The sequence below is a fragment of the Miscanthus floridulus genome, chromosome 7 (assembly GCF_019320115.1).
Source record: "Miscanthus floridulus cultivar M001 chromosome 7, ASM1932011v1, whole genome shotgun sequence".
NCBI lineage: Eukaryota > Viridiplantae > Streptophyta > Magnoliopsida > Poales > Poaceae > Miscanthus > Miscanthus floridulus.
Window position 1 is genome coordinate 129,934,944 of NC_089586.1, and position 21,800 is coordinate 129,956,743.

General features: G+C 45.6%; 4 protein-coding genes and 1 long non-coding RNA gene across 9 annotated transcripts; 3 read left to right on the plus strand and 2 right to left on the minus strand.

Annotated features, from left to right (window-relative positions):
• Positions 1-2,966: 2,966 nt before the first annotated feature.
• Positions 2,967-10,752, plus strand: LOC136467960 (receptor-like serine/threonine-protein kinase ALE2). Of its 3 annotated transcripts, none has more exons than XM_066466806.1 (8): positions 2,967-3,606; positions 5,008-5,121; positions 5,210-5,299; positions 5,507-5,881; positions 5,964-6,224; positions 6,759-7,148; positions 7,523-7,763; positions 8,196-10,752. In XM_066466806.1, the coding sequence occupies exons 1-8, from the start codon at positions 3,339-3,341 to the stop codon at positions 8,863-8,865; spliced, it is 2,409 nt and encodes an 802-aa protein (XP_066322903.1). In that variant the 5' UTR covers positions 2,967-3,338; the 3' UTR covers positions 8,866-10,752. The 3 variants fall into 3 exon arrangements, with proteins under 3 accessions (XP_066322903.1, XP_066322904.1, XP_066322905.1); XM_066466807.1 differs by having other exon boundaries at positions 2,968-3,606; positions 5,510-5,881; XM_066466808.1 differs by lacking the exon at positions 2,967-3,606 and having other exon boundaries at positions 4,217-5,299.
• LOC136467969 (uncharacterized) lies at positions 5,902-10,879 on the minus strand. Its single transcript, XR_010761658.1, has 3 exons — positions 10,746-10,879; positions 6,982-7,182; positions 5,902-6,041 (listed from the first exon to the last, which is right to left on the minus strand). It is a non-coding gene; the product is annotated as an uncharacterized lncRNA (long non-coding RNA).
• Positions 10,880-11,107: 228 nt separating this feature from the next.
• On the plus strand, positions 11,108-13,490 carry LOC136467967 (uncharacterized). 2 transcript variants are annotated; one of them, XM_066466816.1, is made up of 7 exons: positions 11,108-11,625; positions 11,700-11,774; positions 12,102-12,190; positions 12,387-12,471; positions 12,695-12,776; positions 12,876-12,996; positions 13,244-13,490. In XM_066466816.1, the coding sequence occupies exons 1-6, from the start codon at positions 11,446-11,448 to the stop codon at positions 12,962-12,964; spliced, it is 600 nt and encodes a 199-aa protein (XP_066322913.1). In that variant the 5' UTR covers positions 11,108-11,445; the 3' UTR covers positions 12,965-12,996; positions 13,244-13,490. The 2 variants fall into 2 exon arrangements, with proteins under 2 accessions (XP_066322913.1, XP_066322912.1); XM_066466815.1 differs by having other exon boundaries at positions 11,111-11,625; positions 12,876-12,988.
• A 264-nt stretch (positions 13,491-13,754) lies between these two features.
• LOC136467961 (carboxyl-terminal-processing peptidase 2, chloroplastic-like) lies at positions 13,755-18,831 on the minus strand. The gene is made up of 13 exons (XM_066466809.1): positions 18,600-18,831; positions 18,026-18,365; positions 17,767-17,919; positions 17,268-17,350; positions 16,962-17,170; positions 16,708-16,776; positions 16,486-16,601; positions 16,302-16,377; positions 16,176-16,217; positions 14,704-14,812; positions 14,455-14,552; positions 14,274-14,367; positions 13,755-14,136 (listed from the first exon to the last, which is right to left on the minus strand). The coding sequence occupies exons 1-13, from the start codon at positions 18,684-18,686 to the stop codon at positions 14,008-14,010; spliced, it is 1,605 nt and encodes a 534-aa protein (XP_066322906.1). The 5' UTR covers positions 18,687-18,831; the 3' UTR covers positions 13,755-14,007.
• Positions 18,832-18,874: 43 nt separating this feature from the next.
• On the plus strand, positions 18,875-21,703 carry LOC136467964 (uncharacterized). Of its 2 annotated transcripts, none has more exons than XM_066466813.1 (2): positions 18,875-20,524; positions 21,384-21,703. In XM_066466813.1, exons 1-2 carry the CDS (start codon positions 19,138-19,140, stop codon positions 21,443-21,445), a joined length of 1,449 nt encoding a protein of 482 aa, XP_066322910.1. In that variant the 5' UTR covers positions 18,875-19,137; the 3' UTR covers positions 21,446-21,703. The 2 variants fall into 2 exon arrangements, with proteins under 2 accessions (XP_066322910.1, XP_066322909.1); XM_066466812.1 differs by having other exon boundaries at positions 19,136-20,524; positions 21,381-21,703.
• The last annotated feature ends 97 nt before the right edge of the window (positions 21,704-21,800 follow it).

The following is a 21,800-nucleotide window of genomic DNA, read 5'->3' on the forward strand; positions in this document are numbered from 1 at the left end:
TTCTTTTATAAACAAATAAAATTAACAAACTATAAAATTATCTAGATCTCTAAACAATGATATTTTTAATGGTCATTGTGTTCTCGTCTTTTACTGCGGCAGGTAAGTAATTCATATGATATTTCCGCAAATTAACAGAAGAATGGGAATGTACACACATAACAGACTACTACGACGATATCGGGACGTGTGAATAAATAACCATCCGTACTAGTTGACCTTGCTTACGTGATCATCTCGGCGAGCATTTCTCCACCGGACAGCACCGTACTTGGTCAAGGAAGAGCTCCGATTCTATGAGGAAGGGAACACGGTCTCCCACGACCGTTGTCGCTCTCCCTCGTAGAATCAAAGCTCCTCCTTGATGTCCGTTACCACTCGACAGAGAACATGCTTGCCGAGCTGAACACGGTCCGCAAGTTCAACTAGTACGGATTTTCTATAATTTTCTAACTATTTTCTAAGTTTTTATTTATATATACTACGTTTAGGTACGGTGATTGACAGACTACTACGACGATATCGGGACATGTGAATAAATAACCATCCGTACTAGTTGACCTTGCTTACGTGATCAGCTCGGCGAGGATTTCTCCACCGGACGGCACCGTACTTGGTCAAGGAAGAGCTCCGATTCTACGAGGAAGGGAACACGGTCTTCCACGACCGTTATCGCTCTCCCTCGTAGAATCAAAGCTCCTCCTTGACGTCCGTTACCGCTCGGCAGAGAACATCCTCGCCGACCTGAACACGGTCCGCAAGTTCAACTAGTAAGGATTTGCTATAATTTTCTAACTATTTTCTAACTTTATATTTATATATACTTTAACCTTCTTTCATGTAAATATGCAAGCTTAAAGTGATTTTGAGCTCAAATTGCTTACAAATGAAAAAAAACCACAATAAAGAACCATAAATATATATAGTGAATAAAATGGTATAAGAAAATGGTAAAAAATGAGAGTATGAGATTGGTAACCTTTACAACTGAAGAATCGACGGAGGAATCGAAGAATGGATGGAGGAACAATGGAGGGAGGGAGGAAGCAAGAACACTACTGCAGTGAGCTTCAAAATGTGCTGAGCTCGGGCTCGGGGAGGAAGGAGGAGACGGCCGATTTATAAAGGGAGAACATTTAGTCCCGGTTGATAGATCCAATCGGGACTAAAGGTAACTTTCCAACCCCGGGCGCAGCCACGGCCCGGGAGTAGACCTTTACTCCCGGTTGGAGCCACCAACCGGGAGTAAAAGTATACCTTTAGTCCCGGTTGGTGGCTCCAACCGGGACTAAAGGTCCCTGCCACCTCTGTCTGGCGCAGTAGCCGTTGGGCAAGAACCTTTAGTCCCGGTTGGAGCCACCAACCGGGACTAAAGGTATTTCTAGTCCCGGGGGCAAAAAATTCCGGGACTAGAGCCCATTTTGGCCGAGGATCAAAGGTCTGTTCTCTACTAGTGTTACTTTAAAAGTTCATGGACCCAAATGAATGTTCGGAAAAGTTTAAATATACCCATGGCACAGTACGCTCTTTCCCCTAGCTATAACCTAGTCAAAGTTAGGCAAGTTCGACTTAAGGGGAAACTAAAATGGCTTACAATTTGAAACAAAGGGAGCAACACATACATATATAGTTGTCGTCTATCGTATGTGCATGACAATCTCCCACCACAACGAATCGTTCCTTATTTCTTAGGGAACTTGCCTACTAGGCAACCCTTTTTGTTTTTGGATCAGTCCACATCGCTAGAGCCCTATTCTCGGCTCTTGCTATTGAGACACACAACTGCTTTTACCATGTTGTTCCCATTGGTTACTAATTTTAATACTCCTATGTAGTTTTATGGGTTTTTTTTACAAAGACACAACCAAATACAACTGCACCCCTGAAGGGAGCCAGGACACAGAAGCGCTCATGTGTCGAGTTGACGGCGAAGCACAGGAAATAGGTGTCTATAAGTGCCACGGGAAAATTGATGACTTCATCGCCGCCAGTGAACATCTCGCCGTTGGTCAAGGTCAATAGTGAGCCAAGTTGGAAGGCCTGACCGAGTGGAGATTGAAGGAGGGCGTGGAAATCTATCGATGAAGAATGTCTTCGTCAAACCAGAGATGTTGTTGGAGCAGTCGACATAGGTTGAAAATCAGCTTCCAACGAACTCGAGGTGGCCTCGCAGGAGATGTTGTCTTGAGGTTGACAACGACGAGGACCTCGAGGTGGCCGGCAAGTTGAGTAACTCGAGGTGGCCTTGGTCGGCATTGAAGTTGACAAGGACGCCGGAGGAATAGGGGGCCTTGGTCGGCATTGAAGACACCAAGGCAACGAACCACGGGGCAACATAGGGACTAAACTACACTCTACTTGTATTAAGCTACTAAGCTATCAGAGGATACAAAGGGGTCTGACCCACTTCTCCATCACCGCTGTCGAGGACGCTAGGAAGAGGGGGAGAAGGCTAGGGAAGCCGACGATGTTAGGGCTTGCTATTTCGAAGAGCTCTCTCAGACGAAAGAGTCTGGTTCAATTTCATTACGCAGTTTAGACTCTTCCACACTATAAATAAATGGACGGTTATTAGGCATGTTTTGATCAAGACTCTGAGAAATCATCACCTCCTACCTGCGCTGACCTAACTAGCCATGCTCTCTCTCTTTGAACCCACGGCAAAGAAAACAAAATAAAAAAAAAAGCCAAACGAAGTCGAGGAAAAGAACAAACCACTTTTGACTCTAGAGCCACCAGGTCGAGGACCCAGAGTCCAAATAATCTACGCAGGTCTGTCACGCCCGGACGCCAGAAAGAGCAAAAAGCTCCAAGGCAACCCAAGCGCGTCGTCCACCGGACCACAACCACTGTTCCGCCCGCGCCAGCCCTGCAATGCCGCCAGCAGCAGCAAGGACGGACGGACGGGCGGGCGGGGCCCACCGCCTCCCGTTCCCTCGCTTCGACCCTTTCCCTCCCTCGCAGGCACAGCAGCGCCCAGCGTGCGTCACTCTCCCTCGCCGTCGCCGCCCTGCTAGTTCCTCTCTCTCTCTCGCGTCTCTGGATCGCCCGCTGCCCGCCCTCGATTCGAAACCAAAGCGAAGGGCCACTCTCGCTCATTCACTAACCCCGCGATTAGCTGCTCATTAAACTCCACCCCAATCCGAATTGGCAGTGGCAGTAGCGGGAGTAATCGGCGTCCATCCCGCAGCCCACAGCCCACAGCCCACAGCCAGCCAGCAAGACCACCAAACCCAACGAGAGAGCAGCCGAGGCAATTTAATGCGTTCCCCACACATCCCCTCTCCTCCCCGTCCCTCTCTAGCGACTCTGGCTGGCTGTAGAGTGTAGACAGATAGATGGAGATAGACAGAGAGGAGAAGAGAAGAGAGAGAGAGCTCCTCTCGCTTCGCCTCTCTGCCAATCTCGTCGCTGATCCCCGCCGCCGCCGCCGGGGCCGGGCCCCCCACCGATCCGGCGCCGCCACGAGCTTCCAGATCCGCCGCCCGGGCAATGCTGTAGCGCCCCGCGCCGAGATGGGCGGCGTCGGCGCCGCCTCGCTCGCCCTGCTGCTGCGGCTCCTCCTCCTCCTGGTTCTCCTCCGCGCTGAGGCCTCCGCTCTCCACGGTACAAAACCTCCGGCACTTCCTTTACTGTTCCGCTTGCTCCTCTCCTGTGTCCTGTCCGTGCCCGCTCCCCCCCTCGCATTCCGCGGGGCTGCTCGGTGTGGGGCGGTGCGCTCGCGCTCGCGCTCGATTCTGCGCTTCGTGCTGCATTCCACCGTAAAAACCCCCTCGCGCCTCGCTCCCGACCACGCCGGGCGCGCTGCTGTTCCTGCTCCGGCCGACGGCCTCGGGGCGCGACGCTGCCGTCCCGAGCGCGCGCGTGCGCATTGCTGGAGCTTGAACATTTCTGGTGCGCGGCGCGGAATTCGGTTGATTTTTTTTTGGGGGGACGATATTTTTTTTAGACTGCAGCGGGGGCGCATGGTTTTCGCATTGCGGAAAGGATCTAGCGAGGCGTGAGGTCTACGATACTGTCGGTGGGTTCGGTGGCCACTTCGTCCCCCGGCTCGTGTGCGACCACTGGCAAGTGTGCCTGCCTTTTGGAATTTTGGCTGATACCGACCCGGGATCATCCTAGCCAGGAGATAGATTTTTTTTTAGATAATGGAATAAGGCTCCAGCCTCTACCATCCGGAAATGGTACACAGCTGAAGGACATGGAGATGGAGATGGTGTGCGTGTGTTTGGTTCTCTCAAGGGCATTCATGCTGCAGGCAGACAGAAGTGGTGCTGCTTATTGCAACTGCAATTCGTTCGAAGGGCTCAGGGTACATGAGACTGATTGTGGGATGCAAAGGTTGCAATGTACGGGAAATGCGCTTTGGTTTTGTGTAGGGAGTCTGTGGTTGCTAGAATGCTAGCTGAGCTTCTTTACCATGCATGCTTTTTTTTAGTCTGGCATCTGTTAGACCTTGGCTGTGCCTCTTGCACTCAGCTGCTCCTTCAAGGGGACTTATTTTTGCATCTCTATGGCGTTGTAACAATGGTGAGGCTTGCTATCTGACCCTCCTGACCAGGCATGAAATCTTAGGGTCTACATGGAGTGGTTCATAAAATCGTCAGTACGGTATCCTTTGGTAGTTTATTTTGACTTGGGTAGTATTGGAACTTGAATGCTTATTCCATGTTTGGTCTCCAGTCGCCAGGAAGGGGGGAGCAATTTTCGGAGGGTATTTCGAAAACTATAGAAGTGTTAAATCTGCATTAAAGTTATGCAAATCTACAACATTTTCAGACGCAGTATTATATAAAGTTTATTGGGAATTCAAGCTTTTGAAATAAAGGCTTTATCTTTCCATATCACGTAGGCTTGTTTTATTTCACTCCAACATGCCACATGCCTTTATGATGTTACAGTTACAATGTATGCGGTGTTTATATTACATGATTGGTACATGATTTTCCTCCACCAGGTTTAACTATTTTTCTCTATTGTAAACCCTAATCCCTCTATATTCTGCAGCTACTATATTGCCTAGCCCAGCACCGAGTCCATCAATCCCCCCTGAAGCGAGATCGTCTGTACCTCGAATTTCCCCTTCGTATCCTCCAAGGGCACTGCCTCCAGGATCTCCTGGTACGTAACCATGGCAACTTAAATACTACAATTCCAAAGCTTATTTTTTTTTATAAGAGCGCTGTTGAATTTCCTTTTATTCTTGCAGGCTTTGCTATGCGCCATCATTCACACAAGCACCCGCACCACAGAGAGTCCAATCAGGGCCCTTCACCGTCATCATCACCCCCACCTGAAGGTTTGTCAGTGCAACTCGTTTTTGCAGTTCACAATTTTATCTCGTCAAGAATCCTTGTATTGCCTACCAGTTCTGATGCTTATGTCATTCTTCTGTGGTCTATTTTTGTCTAGTACTGTTGCTATTGAGATTTGAACTACTCTTATGACTCGATATATGATTGTCTGCACTTTCCTATATTCATTGAATGATTCCTTGAATCTTTAGCAGGTTGTTCTAGCTATATTTGCACTGAGCCACTGACTGCAACACCAATTGGTTCCCCTTGTGGCTGTGTCGAGCCTATTAGTGTTATTGTTGATCTGGACTTAGCTCCTTATCTACTGTTCATGAGCATAGCTGAGTTAGAAGTTGAAGTTGCAGCTGGGACATTTCTTAAACAAAGCCAGGTGAAGATCATGGCTGCAGTTGCAAGTATCCAGGATGACCAGAAGACACGGGTGACCATTTATTTGGTGCCACTAAGAGAACAGTTTGATACTTATACGGCATCCCTAATATCTGATAGGTTCAGGGATAAAAAGGTTCAGATAAATTCATCTATATTTGGAGATTACAAAGTTATCAATATCAGCTATCATGGTAAGGCCCTGCACATGGAATACCCCTTTCTTAGGTTATTTGCTTGATTTATGTTTATAGTTATTCATCGTTGTCACTGCAGGATTGCAATCCCCGCCATCATCTTTGCCTGGAGGATCGGATCCTTCAGGAACCGAAGATCCTATAACTGCGGAGGTGCCTGGTCAGAAGAAAAAGCACAAGAAATCAGATATTTTGATCATCGTGGTAGTGTTAGTGTCTTCTTTTGGACTTCTGTTGACATGTGCTGTTGTCCTGATCTTACTAGTAAGATGGAAGAAACTTGGCCGGCTTCATGAGGCTATGAGCCCTGCAACTACCCCAGCAGTTAATAGAAGATATGGTATGGTGTTTAATAGTATTACTTATATTGTGCTTTGTTTGTTTATGCTTTGTCAATTACCTGTTGCTTATGGCTGCTTGGGAAATATTTTGAACTAAGGTTGTGATAGGAGTTAGCATCACTCTGTTTTTGTAGAGCATTCATTGTCATTTTCATGTTGCCGAATCTAGACTTTTGTGGTCAACATTGGAAAAACTTAGCACCATTTCCACGGTGGCGGGAGTATCATTCACAGATTCACTATTTATATGCAGTTGAGTTAAATGAATATTGGTATCTAATGATTTCACTTAGTCTCCCCCTGCAGTAAATGTCTCTTTGTAATCTATGTAATCTAAGTTTTTAGACTCCGACCAACTTCCTTTTGATAAACATGCATTAACAGTTTTTTTATTTCTAACAACGTTATTAGCATATGGTTGACAACAAAAACTGTTAGGAAAGGTCGCACAAGTTCAACTTCTTGAGTACACCAAATAATTTGATACTCTTAAAATTGCTGTGGTTATACTGATAACTTAATGCATGATGCAGGCAATAGATCAACTTTGTCAACCAGCATGGTGAGCTCTGCGTCAGCATCAGTGTTTTCAACAATGGCTACTTGCACAACATCTGTAAAGACATTTTCACTAGCACAACTTCAGAAGGCCACAGATGGTTTTGATTCGAAAAAAGTTTTGGGTCAAGGGGGCTTCGGGCGTGTCTACCATGGGACGATAGAGGATGGAAACGAAATTGCTGTTAAATTGCTTACAAGGGAGGACAGGAGTGGTGACCGTGAGTTTATTGCAGAGGTGGAAATGCTCAGTCGACTGCACCACCGTAATCTTGTCAAATTGATTGGTATTTGCATTGAGCGGAACAAAAGATGTCTTGTGTATGAGCTCATACGCAACGGAAGTGTGGAATCCCATCTTCATGGTATGCTTGATGACTGTTGAATGGAATGTGTTGACTACAATAATCTCCATAAAATAATCAGATGAGGCTTATTTAATTTGTTAAAAAATTGGACTAGCTGAATCAGCTGTCAGTCTAAATATAGAACTTTGAGTTCTTAATTCTGTAGTTCTATGGAAGCACTTATATATACAGTATCCATTGGTGCTTCCAGTTTAAAACTTGAAAAATTCTCATGATGTGTCTCAGTGAAACCACATTACCACAGCACTCAGAAACAAAAAATAGAGAAGTCTGTATTTTCATCTGCTGCGATGTTTGTGCCTAATTTAGGATTTTGTAACTTACCATGATTGTTTTGGGTTGATTCTAGCCTTTGTTTTCTCCCTGTCTAGGTGCTGACAAAGCTCAGGGTAAGCTGAACTGGGATGTTAGGATGAAAATTGCTCTTGGGGCTGCTCGAGGCTTAGCGTATCTGCATGAAGATTCAAACCCTCATGTCATACACCGTGACTTCAAGGCCAGCAATATATTGTTAGAGGAAGATTTCACACCCAAAGTTACTGATTTTGGTTTAGCAAGGGAAGCATCCAATGCAACTCAACCTATATCTACCAGGGTAATGGGTACTTTCGGGTAAGATACACTTTGCTTACTCCATCTTATATAATGGTGTCAATAACCATGTGATTGTTAGTTGGTGATTTGTACAAACTGCTGCATCTTGTTATGTTAGATTGTAGTAGGATGACTTTGGGTTCTCTTTGTGATTGATTCTAATTACATTCTTGATGTACTCCTGGATGTCACAGTTGGGGGAAAAAAATCAGCTAGTATAGTTATCTTGATTAAATCCTAGCGTTCCCGAGAATGATTATTCCTAGAGTTTGTTGATACCCTTTTTTTGTGTCAAACTGTCAAACAAGATAGTGCTTGAAGTACCCGGTCTTTTTATTTTCCTTGCTAAATAGTTCGTGCTATCACAATAATTGTTTTCCTGCGCTTTGTACACCACAGTGCCTTGCTTTTTACTTGACTCAATCTTATTTTTTCTCTTTGACTGCACAGTTATGTTGCTCCAGAATATGCAATGACGGGTCATCTTCTTGTTAAGAGCGATGTCTACAGTTATGGGGTTGTCTTGTTGGAACTTTTATCGGGAAGGAAGCCTGTAAGCATCTCTGAGTCCAAGGATCCTGAGAACCTTGTAACCTGGGCCCGTCCTCTGCTAAGCCATAAGGAAGGCCTGGAGAGGTTAATTGATCCTTCTCTGGATGGAAAGTTCAACTTTAACAATGTAGCTAAGGTGGCATCCATTGCTTCCATGTGTGTGCACACGGATCCATCACAGAGGCCATTCATGGGTGAAGTTGTCCAGGCACTGAAGCTTATCTACAATGATCCAGATGAGGCTTGTGATGATTCTTACAGTCCAAGGAATTCATCTGATCAAGACGGTGACTACGAAGGAGACCTAGTCTTTGAGAGTGGAAGCTGGGGGTTCGAGGCCTCTGGGTGTCTAGACTACCGGAATTCCTTACTGTTTGTTACTATGGACTACAGTTCTGGCCGAATAGAAGGACCGCATGACCCTCACGCAGCATTGTCAGCGGGACCCCATGTCCAGTCACCAGTGCTGCAGAATAGATCAGGCCCCTTGCGGATGAAGAAAAAGCTGGCCTCCTTTTACCGCTCTAGAGGCAGCATTAGCGAGCATGGGCACTTGCCGCGCCATTGATCAGTCAATGAACTAGTGTTAGGCTGTTAGCTTCGGTTGACTTTGGGATTGAGGCTGCGGGGGTTGTCATCACCTCTCGATGATTCGTGCCTCATGTTAGTGTACAGTTCGTGGTGACCCTTGGGCATGATGCCTTGGGTATAGGTGTTTTTTCTTTGCCTTCTGCTTCTTCCCCGGAAGCAATGAGGATGGGGTTGGCAGATGCTCTCTAATTTTCGCAAATTGCGGTTCATTTCTCATGCATCTGATTGGTGTAATCTGGTTTAGGGAAGTTTCTTGCCGGAATTCTGGGCATCATGTTGTTGTGACTAGGTGTTGTACTGGATGCAGTTCGTTTGTAAACAGTGCTCGCGTTGGAGAGGTGAACTATACAGCCGGCTCAGTTCCTTAAATGTTAGGTGGTACCTGTGTTAATAATCTTGGTTCTTACTTTGCCTGTTCTCATTGCATCTTTTAGTTTCGTTATAAGTGATGATAGTTATGGTCTTGTGGATGTCGTGGTTCTGTGTTCAATTCATGTTCTCTGGCATGGGCGGCCCTACCTTGGGACAACGTTGTATGGTTGTACACCCAATTTTCTTTTACTATTACTTATTGGAGCCTTCTAATGCAATTTTCATGTTAATCATCGCTACACGTGCTAGGAAAAAAGATAAACTGTATAAACTCGAGAGATTACAAAGATTTTATTAATTTGATAGACTCTAACCACCATTGAATAATAGTTGTTGGATTAGTTATGTTTTCTAAAAACATGTCCACCTCTACTAGAAATAACATAAAATGACATTCTAAATCTGTGTCAAAATTATCCATACAAGCTATTATGAAACGTATAAATCAGCCACTAAATTTACATATAGATTATCTGTTCCACCATCATGATGTATAATCTAAGTGACCTTTTAAATTTATATCAAAATTACCATGTACTACCTCTGTCCTGAAAAGAATGCAACTATGGGTTGCGTGTCACGAAAAGTGATTCACGTTTAATCAAGCTTTTAGTGAATAATATTTACAGTTATGTCTTTAAATTAATTTATTATTATGAAAATACATTTTGTAATTAATCTGATGGTTTTTATTTGGTATCATAAACATGGATATTTTTTTATCTATAATTAGTCAAACTTAAGGTACTAAAACATGACACTGCACTAGAATTGTGTCCTTTTGGGGACGGAGGTAGTATGTCGTTATTAAAATTAAAAATGAAATATCACCTCAAGCCTACATTTAAGTTATCAACGTCAGCTGTTTTAAAAAATATTTGAATAACCATAAGTTGTGCCTATATATATTGTCATATAACTATTAAACAGGATCATCTAATGTTCATGCTCATTAGCTCATAAGATTCTAGCTCATACAGGTGCATGGATTAATGGACTAATTTAATACCTACGCTATGCATATCTATAACTACTACATCATATGGATATTGTTTAGTCAGAAACTATATAGCATCTACACTTGTTCTCTCCTTTTTATGTCATTTGGTTTGGCCTACCCTACTACAAGGGGTTCTCATTCACAACCCAATTTTCTCATTCAAATTATGAGTCTGTTTGGTTCCTTTGCTCCTTCTTGCCTCACCTTGCTTAGCTATAGAAAATGGAAATAAATAGCTGTTTGTTTAAGAGGCTAGCTTGTCTTGAGACTTGTGCTAGCAAGAAAATACCTTGCTGTCATGGGAGAGCCAATTTGCCTAGCTCCACCCATCAAGGTAATGTTGACCCTCGCTAGCAAGGCAAGATAATCCTTGCCTCAAAACCAAACATGCCATGTATCTTGTATGAGTTTACTTCTTTCCTATTTATCGCTTGTATTTCTTGTTAGATATGAATGCCATCACAAGAATTGTTTTGTTGACTCACCATGGAAATGACCACTCTACCCCACGCCATGCGAGCAAGCTTTAGTAGGCGCTGTCGAGAGGCTAAACGAATGCTAGGGCAGGGAAGGAAGGGTAGGGCACGAACGAAGGCGACAAAGACATGGTACCCACTCACAAGGTGGAGAGATGACATGGCGCCACATTGAACAAAACTATGATTTAACCGTTCGAGGGTAGACAACAAGCGATTTTGGCCCTGTTCGCTTCGCTGAAAAAACAAGCCGAAATACTATTCCGGTTGATTTGTTGTGAGAGAAAAATACTGTTCCGGCTGAAAAAACAAGCTGAAAAGTACGGATTATAAGAGAAGCGAACATGACTTTTAATAATATCGAGGGACCATAAACATCTTTGTTTTGTTTTGTTTTGTTTTGTTCGAGGGTAGAAAACAAGCGGTTTTAATAATATTGAGAGAGCATAAACATCTCGGTTTTCTAGTGGAGTGGTGAAATTCGGACTATGAGCGTATTGAGGAATGACAAGAGGACTTTTTCTATCCAAATAATGAAAAGAAAACAAATGGGCCTAATCTGTAATTTGGGCCTGGAAACCCATTGCTCTCAAGTGTCAAGTCCATTGACGACTAGTATCATTAGGAAACCCACGTAGTCGAGTGAGGAGGAAGGCAACGAAAACCCTCCTCCCCCGCGTTGCCCCCAAACCCCAGCCACCAGCTACCAATGGCGTCCACCGCGATGGACCACGACGGCGGCGGCGACGTGGTCACACCAGGGGAGCTGCTCGGCAACTCGTTAACCCTCGCGGCCGGACGCGGCGCCTACGCCGACGGCCGCTCCGTGCGCGCGTCGGTCACCGGGCGCCGCCGCATCGTGCCGCCCGCACCTGGCTCCGACGACCAAGTAGGGCTAGCTTCGTAGGGTTTACGGGTTCCTTTTGTTGGTGCGTGTGATGAGCTGGTTCGATTGGGCTGCAGAGATCCACGGTGGAGGTGGTGGGGCACAAGGCCCATGGAGCTGTGCCGCAGCCGGGAAGCGTCATCATCGCCCGAGTAAGATGCTAAGATCCCTCAGCAATACTGAACATCGGTTTACAGAATTGCAATTTACCTGTTTCTGTGGAAACATTCAATGGTCATGCTCGTGTGAGATTCCAATTGCCACACGCATCCCCTGGTTCAGGTTGGAGGTGGGGCGATGCATGTGTCTGGCAGTGTGAGCCATCACTTCTGTAGTTTTATAGGGTAATAATGGACACACAGTGGTATTTTTCAGGCATCTTTGCTGAAGGAAGTTACGCAACATAGATGTGCACAACGGTTTATTTAAAAAGCAGAAGTTTCTAAGCTGCTAATTCCTGAAACCTGTTACTTTTGCAGGTAACAAAGGTTATGGCTAGAATGGCCTCTGCAGATATCATGTGTGTCGACTCAAAGGCTATCAAAGAAAAGTTCACTGGCATGATAAGGTGGTGCCTTCCCCATGATTTTGTTTTGCCTTGTCTCACTTCCATCTTTTATTGTTTCCAGTTGATGTCTTGCACTACATTTGCTTTAGTTGCTTGCTGAATTCTATACTTGGATCCATGCTCTTGTTCATCTTAGAGACTTATAGACAATCTATCAGGGAAAGTTTCTCATATATGTCCCCTGTTTTTCTTGCAGGCAGCAAGATGTTCGTGCAACAGAAATTGACAAGGTGGATATGTACCAGTCATATCGGCCTGGAGACATTGTTAAAGCTATGGTTGTATCCTTAATTAAGGCAAATGGTGCAGTGCAGACAATCTGTGTTTTCTTCTCTTGTTAAGTTGTTATCATCCTTGGTTAGGTTCACTTGCCCTTGGGTTATCCACATCTACCTACTTCAACTGTCATCATTTTTTTTAATCTTTAAACTTTCGCTTTGAATATCTTCCTTGTTTGGAGTAGTTAATTTTTGGCTGGCTTTGGATCCTTAAATGATGTCAAAGCTTTCCCTTGGTGATGCAAGGGCATATTACCTTTCCACGGCGAAGAATGAACTTGGAGTCGTTTCAGCACAAAGTATAGCTGGTACGAAAGGGTGCAAAAGGCAATTTGTTTGTACGAATACATGGAACTGCTCCCATTATTCTAGATTTTGTTAATGTTGCTTCCCATGTGTTTCTTCAGGTGGTACATTGGTCCCAATCAGCTGGACTGAGATGCAATGTGACTTGACTGGTCAAATTGAGCAAAGGAAAGTTGCGAAGGTGGAATAGATGTGCTGGCCTTCCTGACAAATGGTAAACATGTTAGTAACTTATCTTAAATTGAGTTTTCCCTTGTGTGGGATATATGTACTTATATCTGGACAGTCTGTTTGCCATCTACTATGTAAATGCTGATGATTTGTTGCATGATGTGGACTTCTTATGCTATTCTATAACGCAGTAGAAATTTGACTACCTTTGTTGGCATTCACCACTGAATGCTTGTCTGCCTTGCCATTTGGTCTCAGTCACCCATTTATCACAAATTTCTTTGTTCTCACATTACAGGCGGTGATGGTGTACAAAATGTGGACCAGTGATACCAGGTCCTTGGGCGGACTACCGATTCTTCGCTGTCCAACTTCATTACAGCTGCATTGAGCATGATCTTAAAAACCCGGGCTGAGTTTAACTAGACGGTTCACAATGAATCATAGCCATGGGTCCTGTAATCCAACAACCTTGTGATTTGTAACTCGTGAGCTAATGATATTACAGTTTTGCACCTGAGTTTTTTACAAGTTTTGTTTGCTCATTGTTGAGACGTGTTTCCCTGTCTTTCTGGCATGATGGTAAACGACTTGAGCTTTGAGGACCGGACCTGTTTCAAACGGGTCTGGTCAGTATTTCATTTATTCACCGCCCTAGGCTTTACGAGAGTCCCATGTCTCCAACTCTAGCTTCAACACTGGCTTTCAGCGAAGCTCTTCCAAAATTTCCAAAATTTGTCCGAACCAGCACGAATGGCTTGGTCCAGTGAGATGTATTCGGTAACACTGATGCATAAAATGACTGACAATGAAAACAATTTGCAGGTTTCCTCAGTGCTTCCATTCAAAATTGTTGCAGTAAGGATCTGTTCAACACGACCGTGACTTCAACCAGAAACAATACTTCCATTTCGGAGGCGATAAAACTAGAACAAAAATCAATGCTAATGAAATGAATTATGGATGCTGAACTACCCACACACCACGCACAAGCAGCTCCTAGGAAACACCATGCTTATCTGTACACTCCATAAGACCCAAAATGATGAGTGAAGGGGCTGGTCATGATCTTGCAAACAGCTGAGCAGCATTCAGATTGCAAGCAGCCGTCGAATCCTTAAGGCAGCTGCAGAAGCCATCTTCATCTGTAGGGAACGACGTTGGCAGTGGTCGGTCTGGAATCACACCAACCTAAAAAAAAACATCATTCACAACTACTCAGAAACAGCTAAAATTATAAGTGATCAGATTCTGTTTTTTAACACAAAGAATTGGTTTGTTTGTCCTTTTTTTCCCCTAACCACCGACTAGCAAATGGCTATGCTTACCTTGTCAATGTCGGTATGCGCAGGAGTTTCATAGCGTGCTACAGTTACAGCTAAGCCAGATCCATCAGATAATCCAAAAACTGACTGAATCTTCCTGAATGTCCACAGGTAATGGGAGTGAGACAACACACATTCAGAATAAGAACAAGGAGATCATGATAGGGGGAGGGGAAAGCAATACCCTTTTCCATATGTTGGTTCCCCATATACGACTGCCCTTTTACTGTCTTTCAGTGCTCCAGCAAGGATCTCACTTGCACTCGCAGTTCCTTTATTTACCTAACAAGTTTAAAAGTGGTATCATTTGATGTGTACTAACCTAAGAAACTGCAAATTAAGGAAAGCAGAATGACACGAAAATGCAACAATCCAGGTAAAGATTAACTAAATCTATCAGTCATTGTTTTCTTTAAGCAACGCTAGGTCATACCAGCACAACCAAAGGTTCAGATGCAGCAATCGTATCAGCTCCATCTGCCTCATAAATGTCACGAACACCTTGGCTATCACATATATATACAATAACACCCTTGTCCATCCTGGTAAAGCAGGAGTAAAAGTTAATATACTTCAATCAGCTTAGATATATCAGTTAAAATTTTAAAAGTTTAATTAACTTATATAGCAGTTGTTATTTATTGCAAGGCTATTGAGTGATGAGTCGCTAGATATATTGCGACAGCATGCACAACCTATACAAAGGTGATTGACAGAAGATAAGTTTATATAAGAGCTTTTTTAATCTACTGAATATAGACCATTCACTTCTTCTGATTATGGACTAGATTTGTTAGAACTTTTATGTACCCCGCATGGTGATAAGGAGGAGTATGATCTGTTGGAGGGTGTAATCTTTCAATAAACAAGAAAAAAAAAAGAAAGAACAGAATTTCTATGTTTCTAGGAAAGCATTCTTTGGCTTTGCCTCCCTTGATTTTCTCCTTGAACGTCCAAACCAGGAGTAATTGCTCTAAAAATACCGTAGAGATTGATTTTGCACTTCTGTTGATGAATCTTTTCCAATTTGTGCTTAATACGAACAAGAACGTGGATATCACATTATCTTCTTTTGTCATAACGTACGGTAAGGTGTCGACTCATCGTTGATAAAAAAATTGAACACTTAATTATCAATAACAATTGGAAGTTCCATTCAGTTACTGACACAGGTTTCAATGGACTAATGGAGCCTATCCATCAGAATGATGTAGCACAGCACCATTGCTGCCTTCATCAGAGAAGACGTATGGTGACTGAGTTAGGACCATAGAGTGGCACCCCAAAAGGTCTTGGCATCTTGAAACTTGAGTTACTGACTACTGAGTATGCAACAATAGAGACAAACAAGTTTCCAACAATGGCGACAATCAGGAAGAATCAGGGGGAGATTAGGTTGCCAATGGTTAGATCTGAGTGCTCCCGTGTTTAGTAAGCAACTGCATAGGAAAACCTCATAAACAAATTATTCAGGCAAAAGGTACTGGCCTGGAAAGTTCAATGATCAGATCTAGTGTATATTCCAGCCCGTCTGTTCGAGTAGATGGTACCATTAAAAGTTCTCTTTTAGAAGGCCAATTAGTAATCCAGTGATTTTTCCAGGTGCACCAGGACATATGCACAGTTAAGTAGGCCACCAGACAGCGGCGGACCCAGAAAATATTTCAGGGGGGCTGAACAACACTGCTGTTCGATCTTAAGTCTCAGCCCCCCCCTACACTATAGAACTTTGCCTAAAAATTCATGGGGGCTCCACAGGAGGTTCCACTGCTGCGATACGGGTGTGTGTGTGTGGGGGGGGGGGGGGCTTGAGCCCCCCCTGCCCCACCACTGTGTCCGCCCCTGCCACCAGACATGGATAAAGCTCACATACCATGAAACAATTTGCGGTTTAAACAAGCTTACCATATCTTTGCAATTTGAATTCCTTCAGGAAAAAGGCCACCACTGCATAAGACATAACCACGTTAAAATTTCAATAAAGAAAACATTTAGACATCAACATATATCCCAATTTCTGCAGTCCCAAACCTGTTATTCCGCAGATCCAACACAAAGGATTTAACATTGTTGTCCCTTAATGTCTTAATGGCTTCCTTAACAGATTCTGTAGGACGATAATGAATTGACATAATCAGCACTTCAGCACGACTTAGCATCTGAAAAACATCATGATGCTTCACAATGACATTATAACTTTCACAAAGTGGCAAACCTGCAGCATTTTGGTTAAATGTTGTCAATTTGATGTAACCGATCTTTGAGCTATCTTTGGAACCTGGAATCTCACACATCCTCGACCTCACTGGGTTTAAAGTGACTGTTTGTCTCCTGAAAATAATAAAAAAAGGATGGAATACTTAATGGCTAGTTTTCAGTAAATGGGTTTTACCCTTCTGTTCTCACTAAGTAAAAGGGGATTGTATGATTGGCTTACTTCAGAACAACATGCCTGGTATTGGTCCCACTACGAATAGACAAATCTACTGAACTTCCTTCAGGGCCCCTAGCAAATCAGTTGACAGAAGAACATCACCTCTTATTAAGAAGAGTACTCTATTAAGAATATCAAGAAAAAGTCCACCTAGGGCAACCAAAACTAGGGAATGCAAGTATATAATTATCTGTTTCTTTGTAACACTGCATTTTAGCCACTGATTATATTTACATAGTAATGATTGTTGGCCTTACTGTAAGCGTTCTGCGGCATCATATATATCCATGTCTTCAGTGCTTCTGTCATCAATTGCCAAAATGATGTCTCCAGGAAGAATGCCCGCCTTTTCTGCAGGACCACCAGGGGTGGCTGTCATGACAGCAACTCCTGAAGGCGATCCATTAATTGCCATTGGGTAACCAATCGACAAACCTACACCCGTGAGTGCGCCTTGCGTACCAGACTTCCTTCAGAAAAGATAATGACCTGCTTTGTGAGACAGATTACACTAACTAGTTGGATCAAAGGCTTTTGTGGGAATCAATGATCGAGTTTTATACCCGCAAGCTCTTCAATTTCTCAGGTTCCAAGAAACGAGTAAATGGGTCATCCAATGTTGAAAGCATTTTCTTGATTGCTGCATCTGAAATTCAGTATTGATTAAGCAAAACGATCATATGAAATAAAAATTGTACAGTGTGATGGTTTGCTTTCACACAAATCTGCAATGCACCTGAGTTCTGGATCATAGAATTCCCATAGATAATTAGCAATATACTAACACTGCAGTTTGGAAATTTAGCTCCTACCATAGGAGACACATTGTAGTATCTGTCTGTGATAGAAAAGTTTGGGGCAATATGCGATGGTGGTTTCCTTTAAACACTTAAACTTGTCCTTGGTGGGTGACAAATGTATTTGAGACACTATATTAAATGACTGTCAAATGCCTCATGCAGTTATTCTGACCACGACAGAAGTGTGGTTGTGATGTATGAAAGGCCAGGTTCTGGTTCTAGTTATCAAAAGCAAAGTTGAGGCAATATGCAAGAATCATACATGTCTCTTCCCTTGTGTTCATCGGTTCATTGCGAAGGGCATTTTCACGGTATCTAAACCAACTTTGTCCATTGAAAGATTTGTCATAGTATGCTCGATCAACCGCACGCCAAGCCTCCAGGAAAAGCAAGTTTTCCTCTGTAAGCGCCGATGCTTGGATCGCCCAACAACCAAACACACAAAGGCGTCAGCAGACATAAGAAAGAATGCGGAGAGATGATAAAAAGCCACATGGTTGTACCGATGCTGGAACACTTACACGCAGGTGCTGTATAAGAAGCTGCCGAGATGGACATCACCAGCACCACCCCTAAAACAACGCGTCCGAAACCAGCAGACATGAAGTGCCTGGATGCCCCATCTGGCCGCAGCGCGCTCATGGCCTTGTAGCACCGGCTGAGGTTGCCGTGCAAGACGATCATCAGTGAAGAGTAACGAGACAGCATTTTCCTTATTGGCCGCGTCAATCTGGACACGGATGGTCCACTCGCGAAACACTCGGTGGATCTCCTTGAGCATTGCTTCGTTTGGGCGAAACGGCAGGGTGCAGCCCACAGTGGTGTGCGGGGCAGGGGTTCCCATATCGATGCTGCTGCTACCTGCAGTTCAGTCAGCAAAGGTTCACTCAGGAATTGAAGTATCAACAAGGCCACAGTAGAAGCAATCAACAGGAACACGGCCCACAGTAGCTGTCGGTAGGTAGCCCCTCAACCAGAACCCACCCGCACGCCGCACGCCGCACCCGGCCACCCGGAACACAATTGCTTTCATGAAGTATATACCAAGAAGGAAGGAAGGATGGGTGTTAGAGACAACAAGCGGGGTGTGATCACCGTGTGAAGGCGGCGAAGGGACGCCCGCGACGGTGAGGCGGAGGACGCGGAGTCGGAGACGAAGAGCGGGCGAGAGCACGTCGCCATCGATCCCCCCCTTTTTGCTCGCCCGGCGATGGCTTTTCGAATGGAATGGAGACTGGAGAGGGCGGGGCCTCCCGTTTTCTGGGGTCGCCGCTTTTCCAAGGCCAAATTGGAAAATTTCTTCTGCCGAGGAGACGAGGAGTGGATAACGGCCACGGAATTGCCAGGCGCGGAGACACCACGAGCTCAGCTGGAAGACGACGACGGCGACGGCGACGCTGGATTGGGCGAAGCGGTCTGGCCCACCACTCTGACGAGGCTGCACCTTTTCCTGGCGGGCTGGCTGGCTGGGCAGTGGCCACGCCACTCGATAGCGACTCGCGTGTGTGGGCCGGGCCGTATCTGTCCGGGGCCCACTTGTCTGACCTCGCTTCGTCGTCTTGTTTTGCTGAAAAGACACCCGCCGGCGACTAACTAAACCCTCGTCAGCCTTTCCCACCCGCCGGCCGCCGCCATGGACGCCGGCGACGCGTCCACCTCGCTTGCCCTAACGGCGGCGGAGCCATCACCGCCGAGCCCCACCAGGAGGAGCAAGAGGCCGGGCAACCCGCCGAAGCGCTTCGTGCACACCCCGATCCCGCTCTCCATCCTCTCCGACCCGACCCTGGCCACCGCCGCCACGTCCCTCCTCCCGGCCAGCTACAACTTCGAGCTCCCCAAGACGGCGCACCGCATACGGTCCGCGGGCGCCCGCCGCGTGGTTTTGCAGCTCCCCGAGGGCCTGCTCCTCTTCGCGCTCCCGCTCTCGCACCTCCTCGCGCCCTACCTCGAGCCCGACCCCGCCAACGACGTCCTCGTCCTCGCCGACGCCACCTACGGGGCCTGCTGCCTCGCCGACCGCCCCGCCACGGCGCTCGCCGCCGACGTCCTCGTCCACTACGGCCACTCCTGCCTCGTCCCCGTCACGTCCTCCCTCCTCCCTGTGCTTTACGTCTTCGTCGAGATCCGCGTCGACGCCGCTCGCCTCGCCGCTGCCGTCCGCAACGCCTTCCCGGACCCCGCCGCCGCGCCCCGCCTCGCCATCGCCGGGACCGTGCAGTTCATCGCCGCGGTGCACGCCGCGCGCGAGATGCTCACGAAAGAGGGCTACCGCGACATCGTCGTGCCGCAGGCGAAGCCGCTCTCCGCCGGCGAGATTCTGGGGTGCACCGCCCCGACGCTCAAGAAATCGGAGGAGGTGGGCGCGGTGGTGTTCGTCGCCGACGGGAGGTTCCACCTCGAGGCGTTTATGATCGCCAATCCCGGGGTGAAGGCCTACCGTTTCGACCCATTTCTTGGGGTTCTCGTGCTGGAGGAGTATGACCATGTTGGCATGAAGCAGGCGAGGAAAGCGGCGGTGTTGGCGGCGAGGAAGGCCAATAACTGGGGAGTCATACTCGGCACCCTGGGAAGGCAGGGGAGCACGAAGGTTCTCGACAGGGTGGTAGAGCATCTGGAGGAGAAAGAGTTGGAGCACACAGTGGTGCTCGTGTCGGAGCTTTCCCCGGCAAGGATGGAGCTGTTTGGAGATTCGATTGATGCTTGGGTGCAAATTGCTTGTCCTCGCTTGTCCATCGATTGGGGGGAGGGTTTCAAGAAGCCAGTGCTGACAACCTTCGAGTTTGATGTCGCACTGGGCTATGTCCCTGGGTGGTGGGAGAAGGGGAGTAGGGAATGTGGTGGTGAATGTGGTAGTGGGTGTTGTTCAGGATCAGGAACTTGTGGAAACTGCAACTGCAGTGGTGGCGATTTTGATGGTGACTACCCGATGGATTATTATTCGCAAGATGGAGGTGATTGGAATAGCTGCTACATGAAGAAGAAGCCATCTACTGGTGAGAGGAAATTGCGGGTTCGGATTGGTAAGCACTCAAATTCTTAACACTTCCTACACAGCCTCCATCTGCCGTTTGACTTGTTCTTATCCTGCATATTAGAACTCGAACGATCATGTCGTTGCACTTAATGTTGGTTAAGTGATTAATATTTGCATATGTTCAAACAATTACTGTAAAATTACAAATGCATGCATCTTGCTGTTGAACTGACCTAGTAGCTTATTTTAATTGGTCAAACATGAATCAACATTTCTACAAACTCTGGCATCACTGAATCATACGTATATGACCCAATATGTTATTTCCAACGAGTTTATTTATTTCTACTCTGTGGTTAGGCTTAATATTAAGAAACAGGGAGTGTTTTATAGCCACAAGGAAAGAAAAACTGAACAATAAGAATGCTTTCAATGTTGTACGGATATGTAGTTGTCTGTTCTGTTGTTTCATTTTTCAGCCTCTGACCCTAGTTTCTGTATGAAAGTGTGTTAGGTCAACGGCAGGGAGAAGTTTCATTTTAGTCTAATGTCACAGAAGACTGAATAACTCTAGTTATGTATATGATGTTTATTTGAGGAACCCCATCTAGAATGGAATGGTCATCCCATGAATTATGGTAGGATGAACCTCTTCCTAATTATTAAGTTAACCATGTGCTAGTGAGAGATGGGGTGGGAATGTTTCAGTCTATTCCATTCCTTGAGCCAACCAAAATTGTGAGTGAAAAAGCGTGTTAAACCAAACACCTCCGTAGTGCTCTGCAAACTGGACTGTGATGCAACTTGCCACATTGTCCTATACTTAGGTAGCATTGTTTTGATCCGATTTTTCTGGTCTGGTAATGGTTTATGTTTTTTTTTTTTTTTGCAATTATAATTAGCAGGCAACGGAGTTAAAGCCGAGGAGAAGCATGGAAATCAGGACTCTTGTGAGGTGGTCAGGTGAATAGGGATAGGAAAGAGATTCTATGCAGCCGTGCCGCACCCAAGGTCCCCACCTTCCGTGCGACAGTGTACCACCGAGAACAGCTTCATGGCTACCACCGAGAACAGCTTCAGAAGAATTTTTGACACCAGGGTTTAGTTTGGTTGTAACGCTATTTAGTTACCAGAGGGGAATGTTGTGTCAGTGTACCTGTATCATTGTACTCCTGTAAATTTGTATCGTACTTCATGGTAAACATCTTCCCCTGATTGGGCCTAATCGGTTGCGCTTATTGCAGCAGTTGCGGCTGCCGCCACCGCTGCAAATACTGTAGCGTTAACTAGTTGTACTGTAGCAACTAGATGTGGTCAACCTT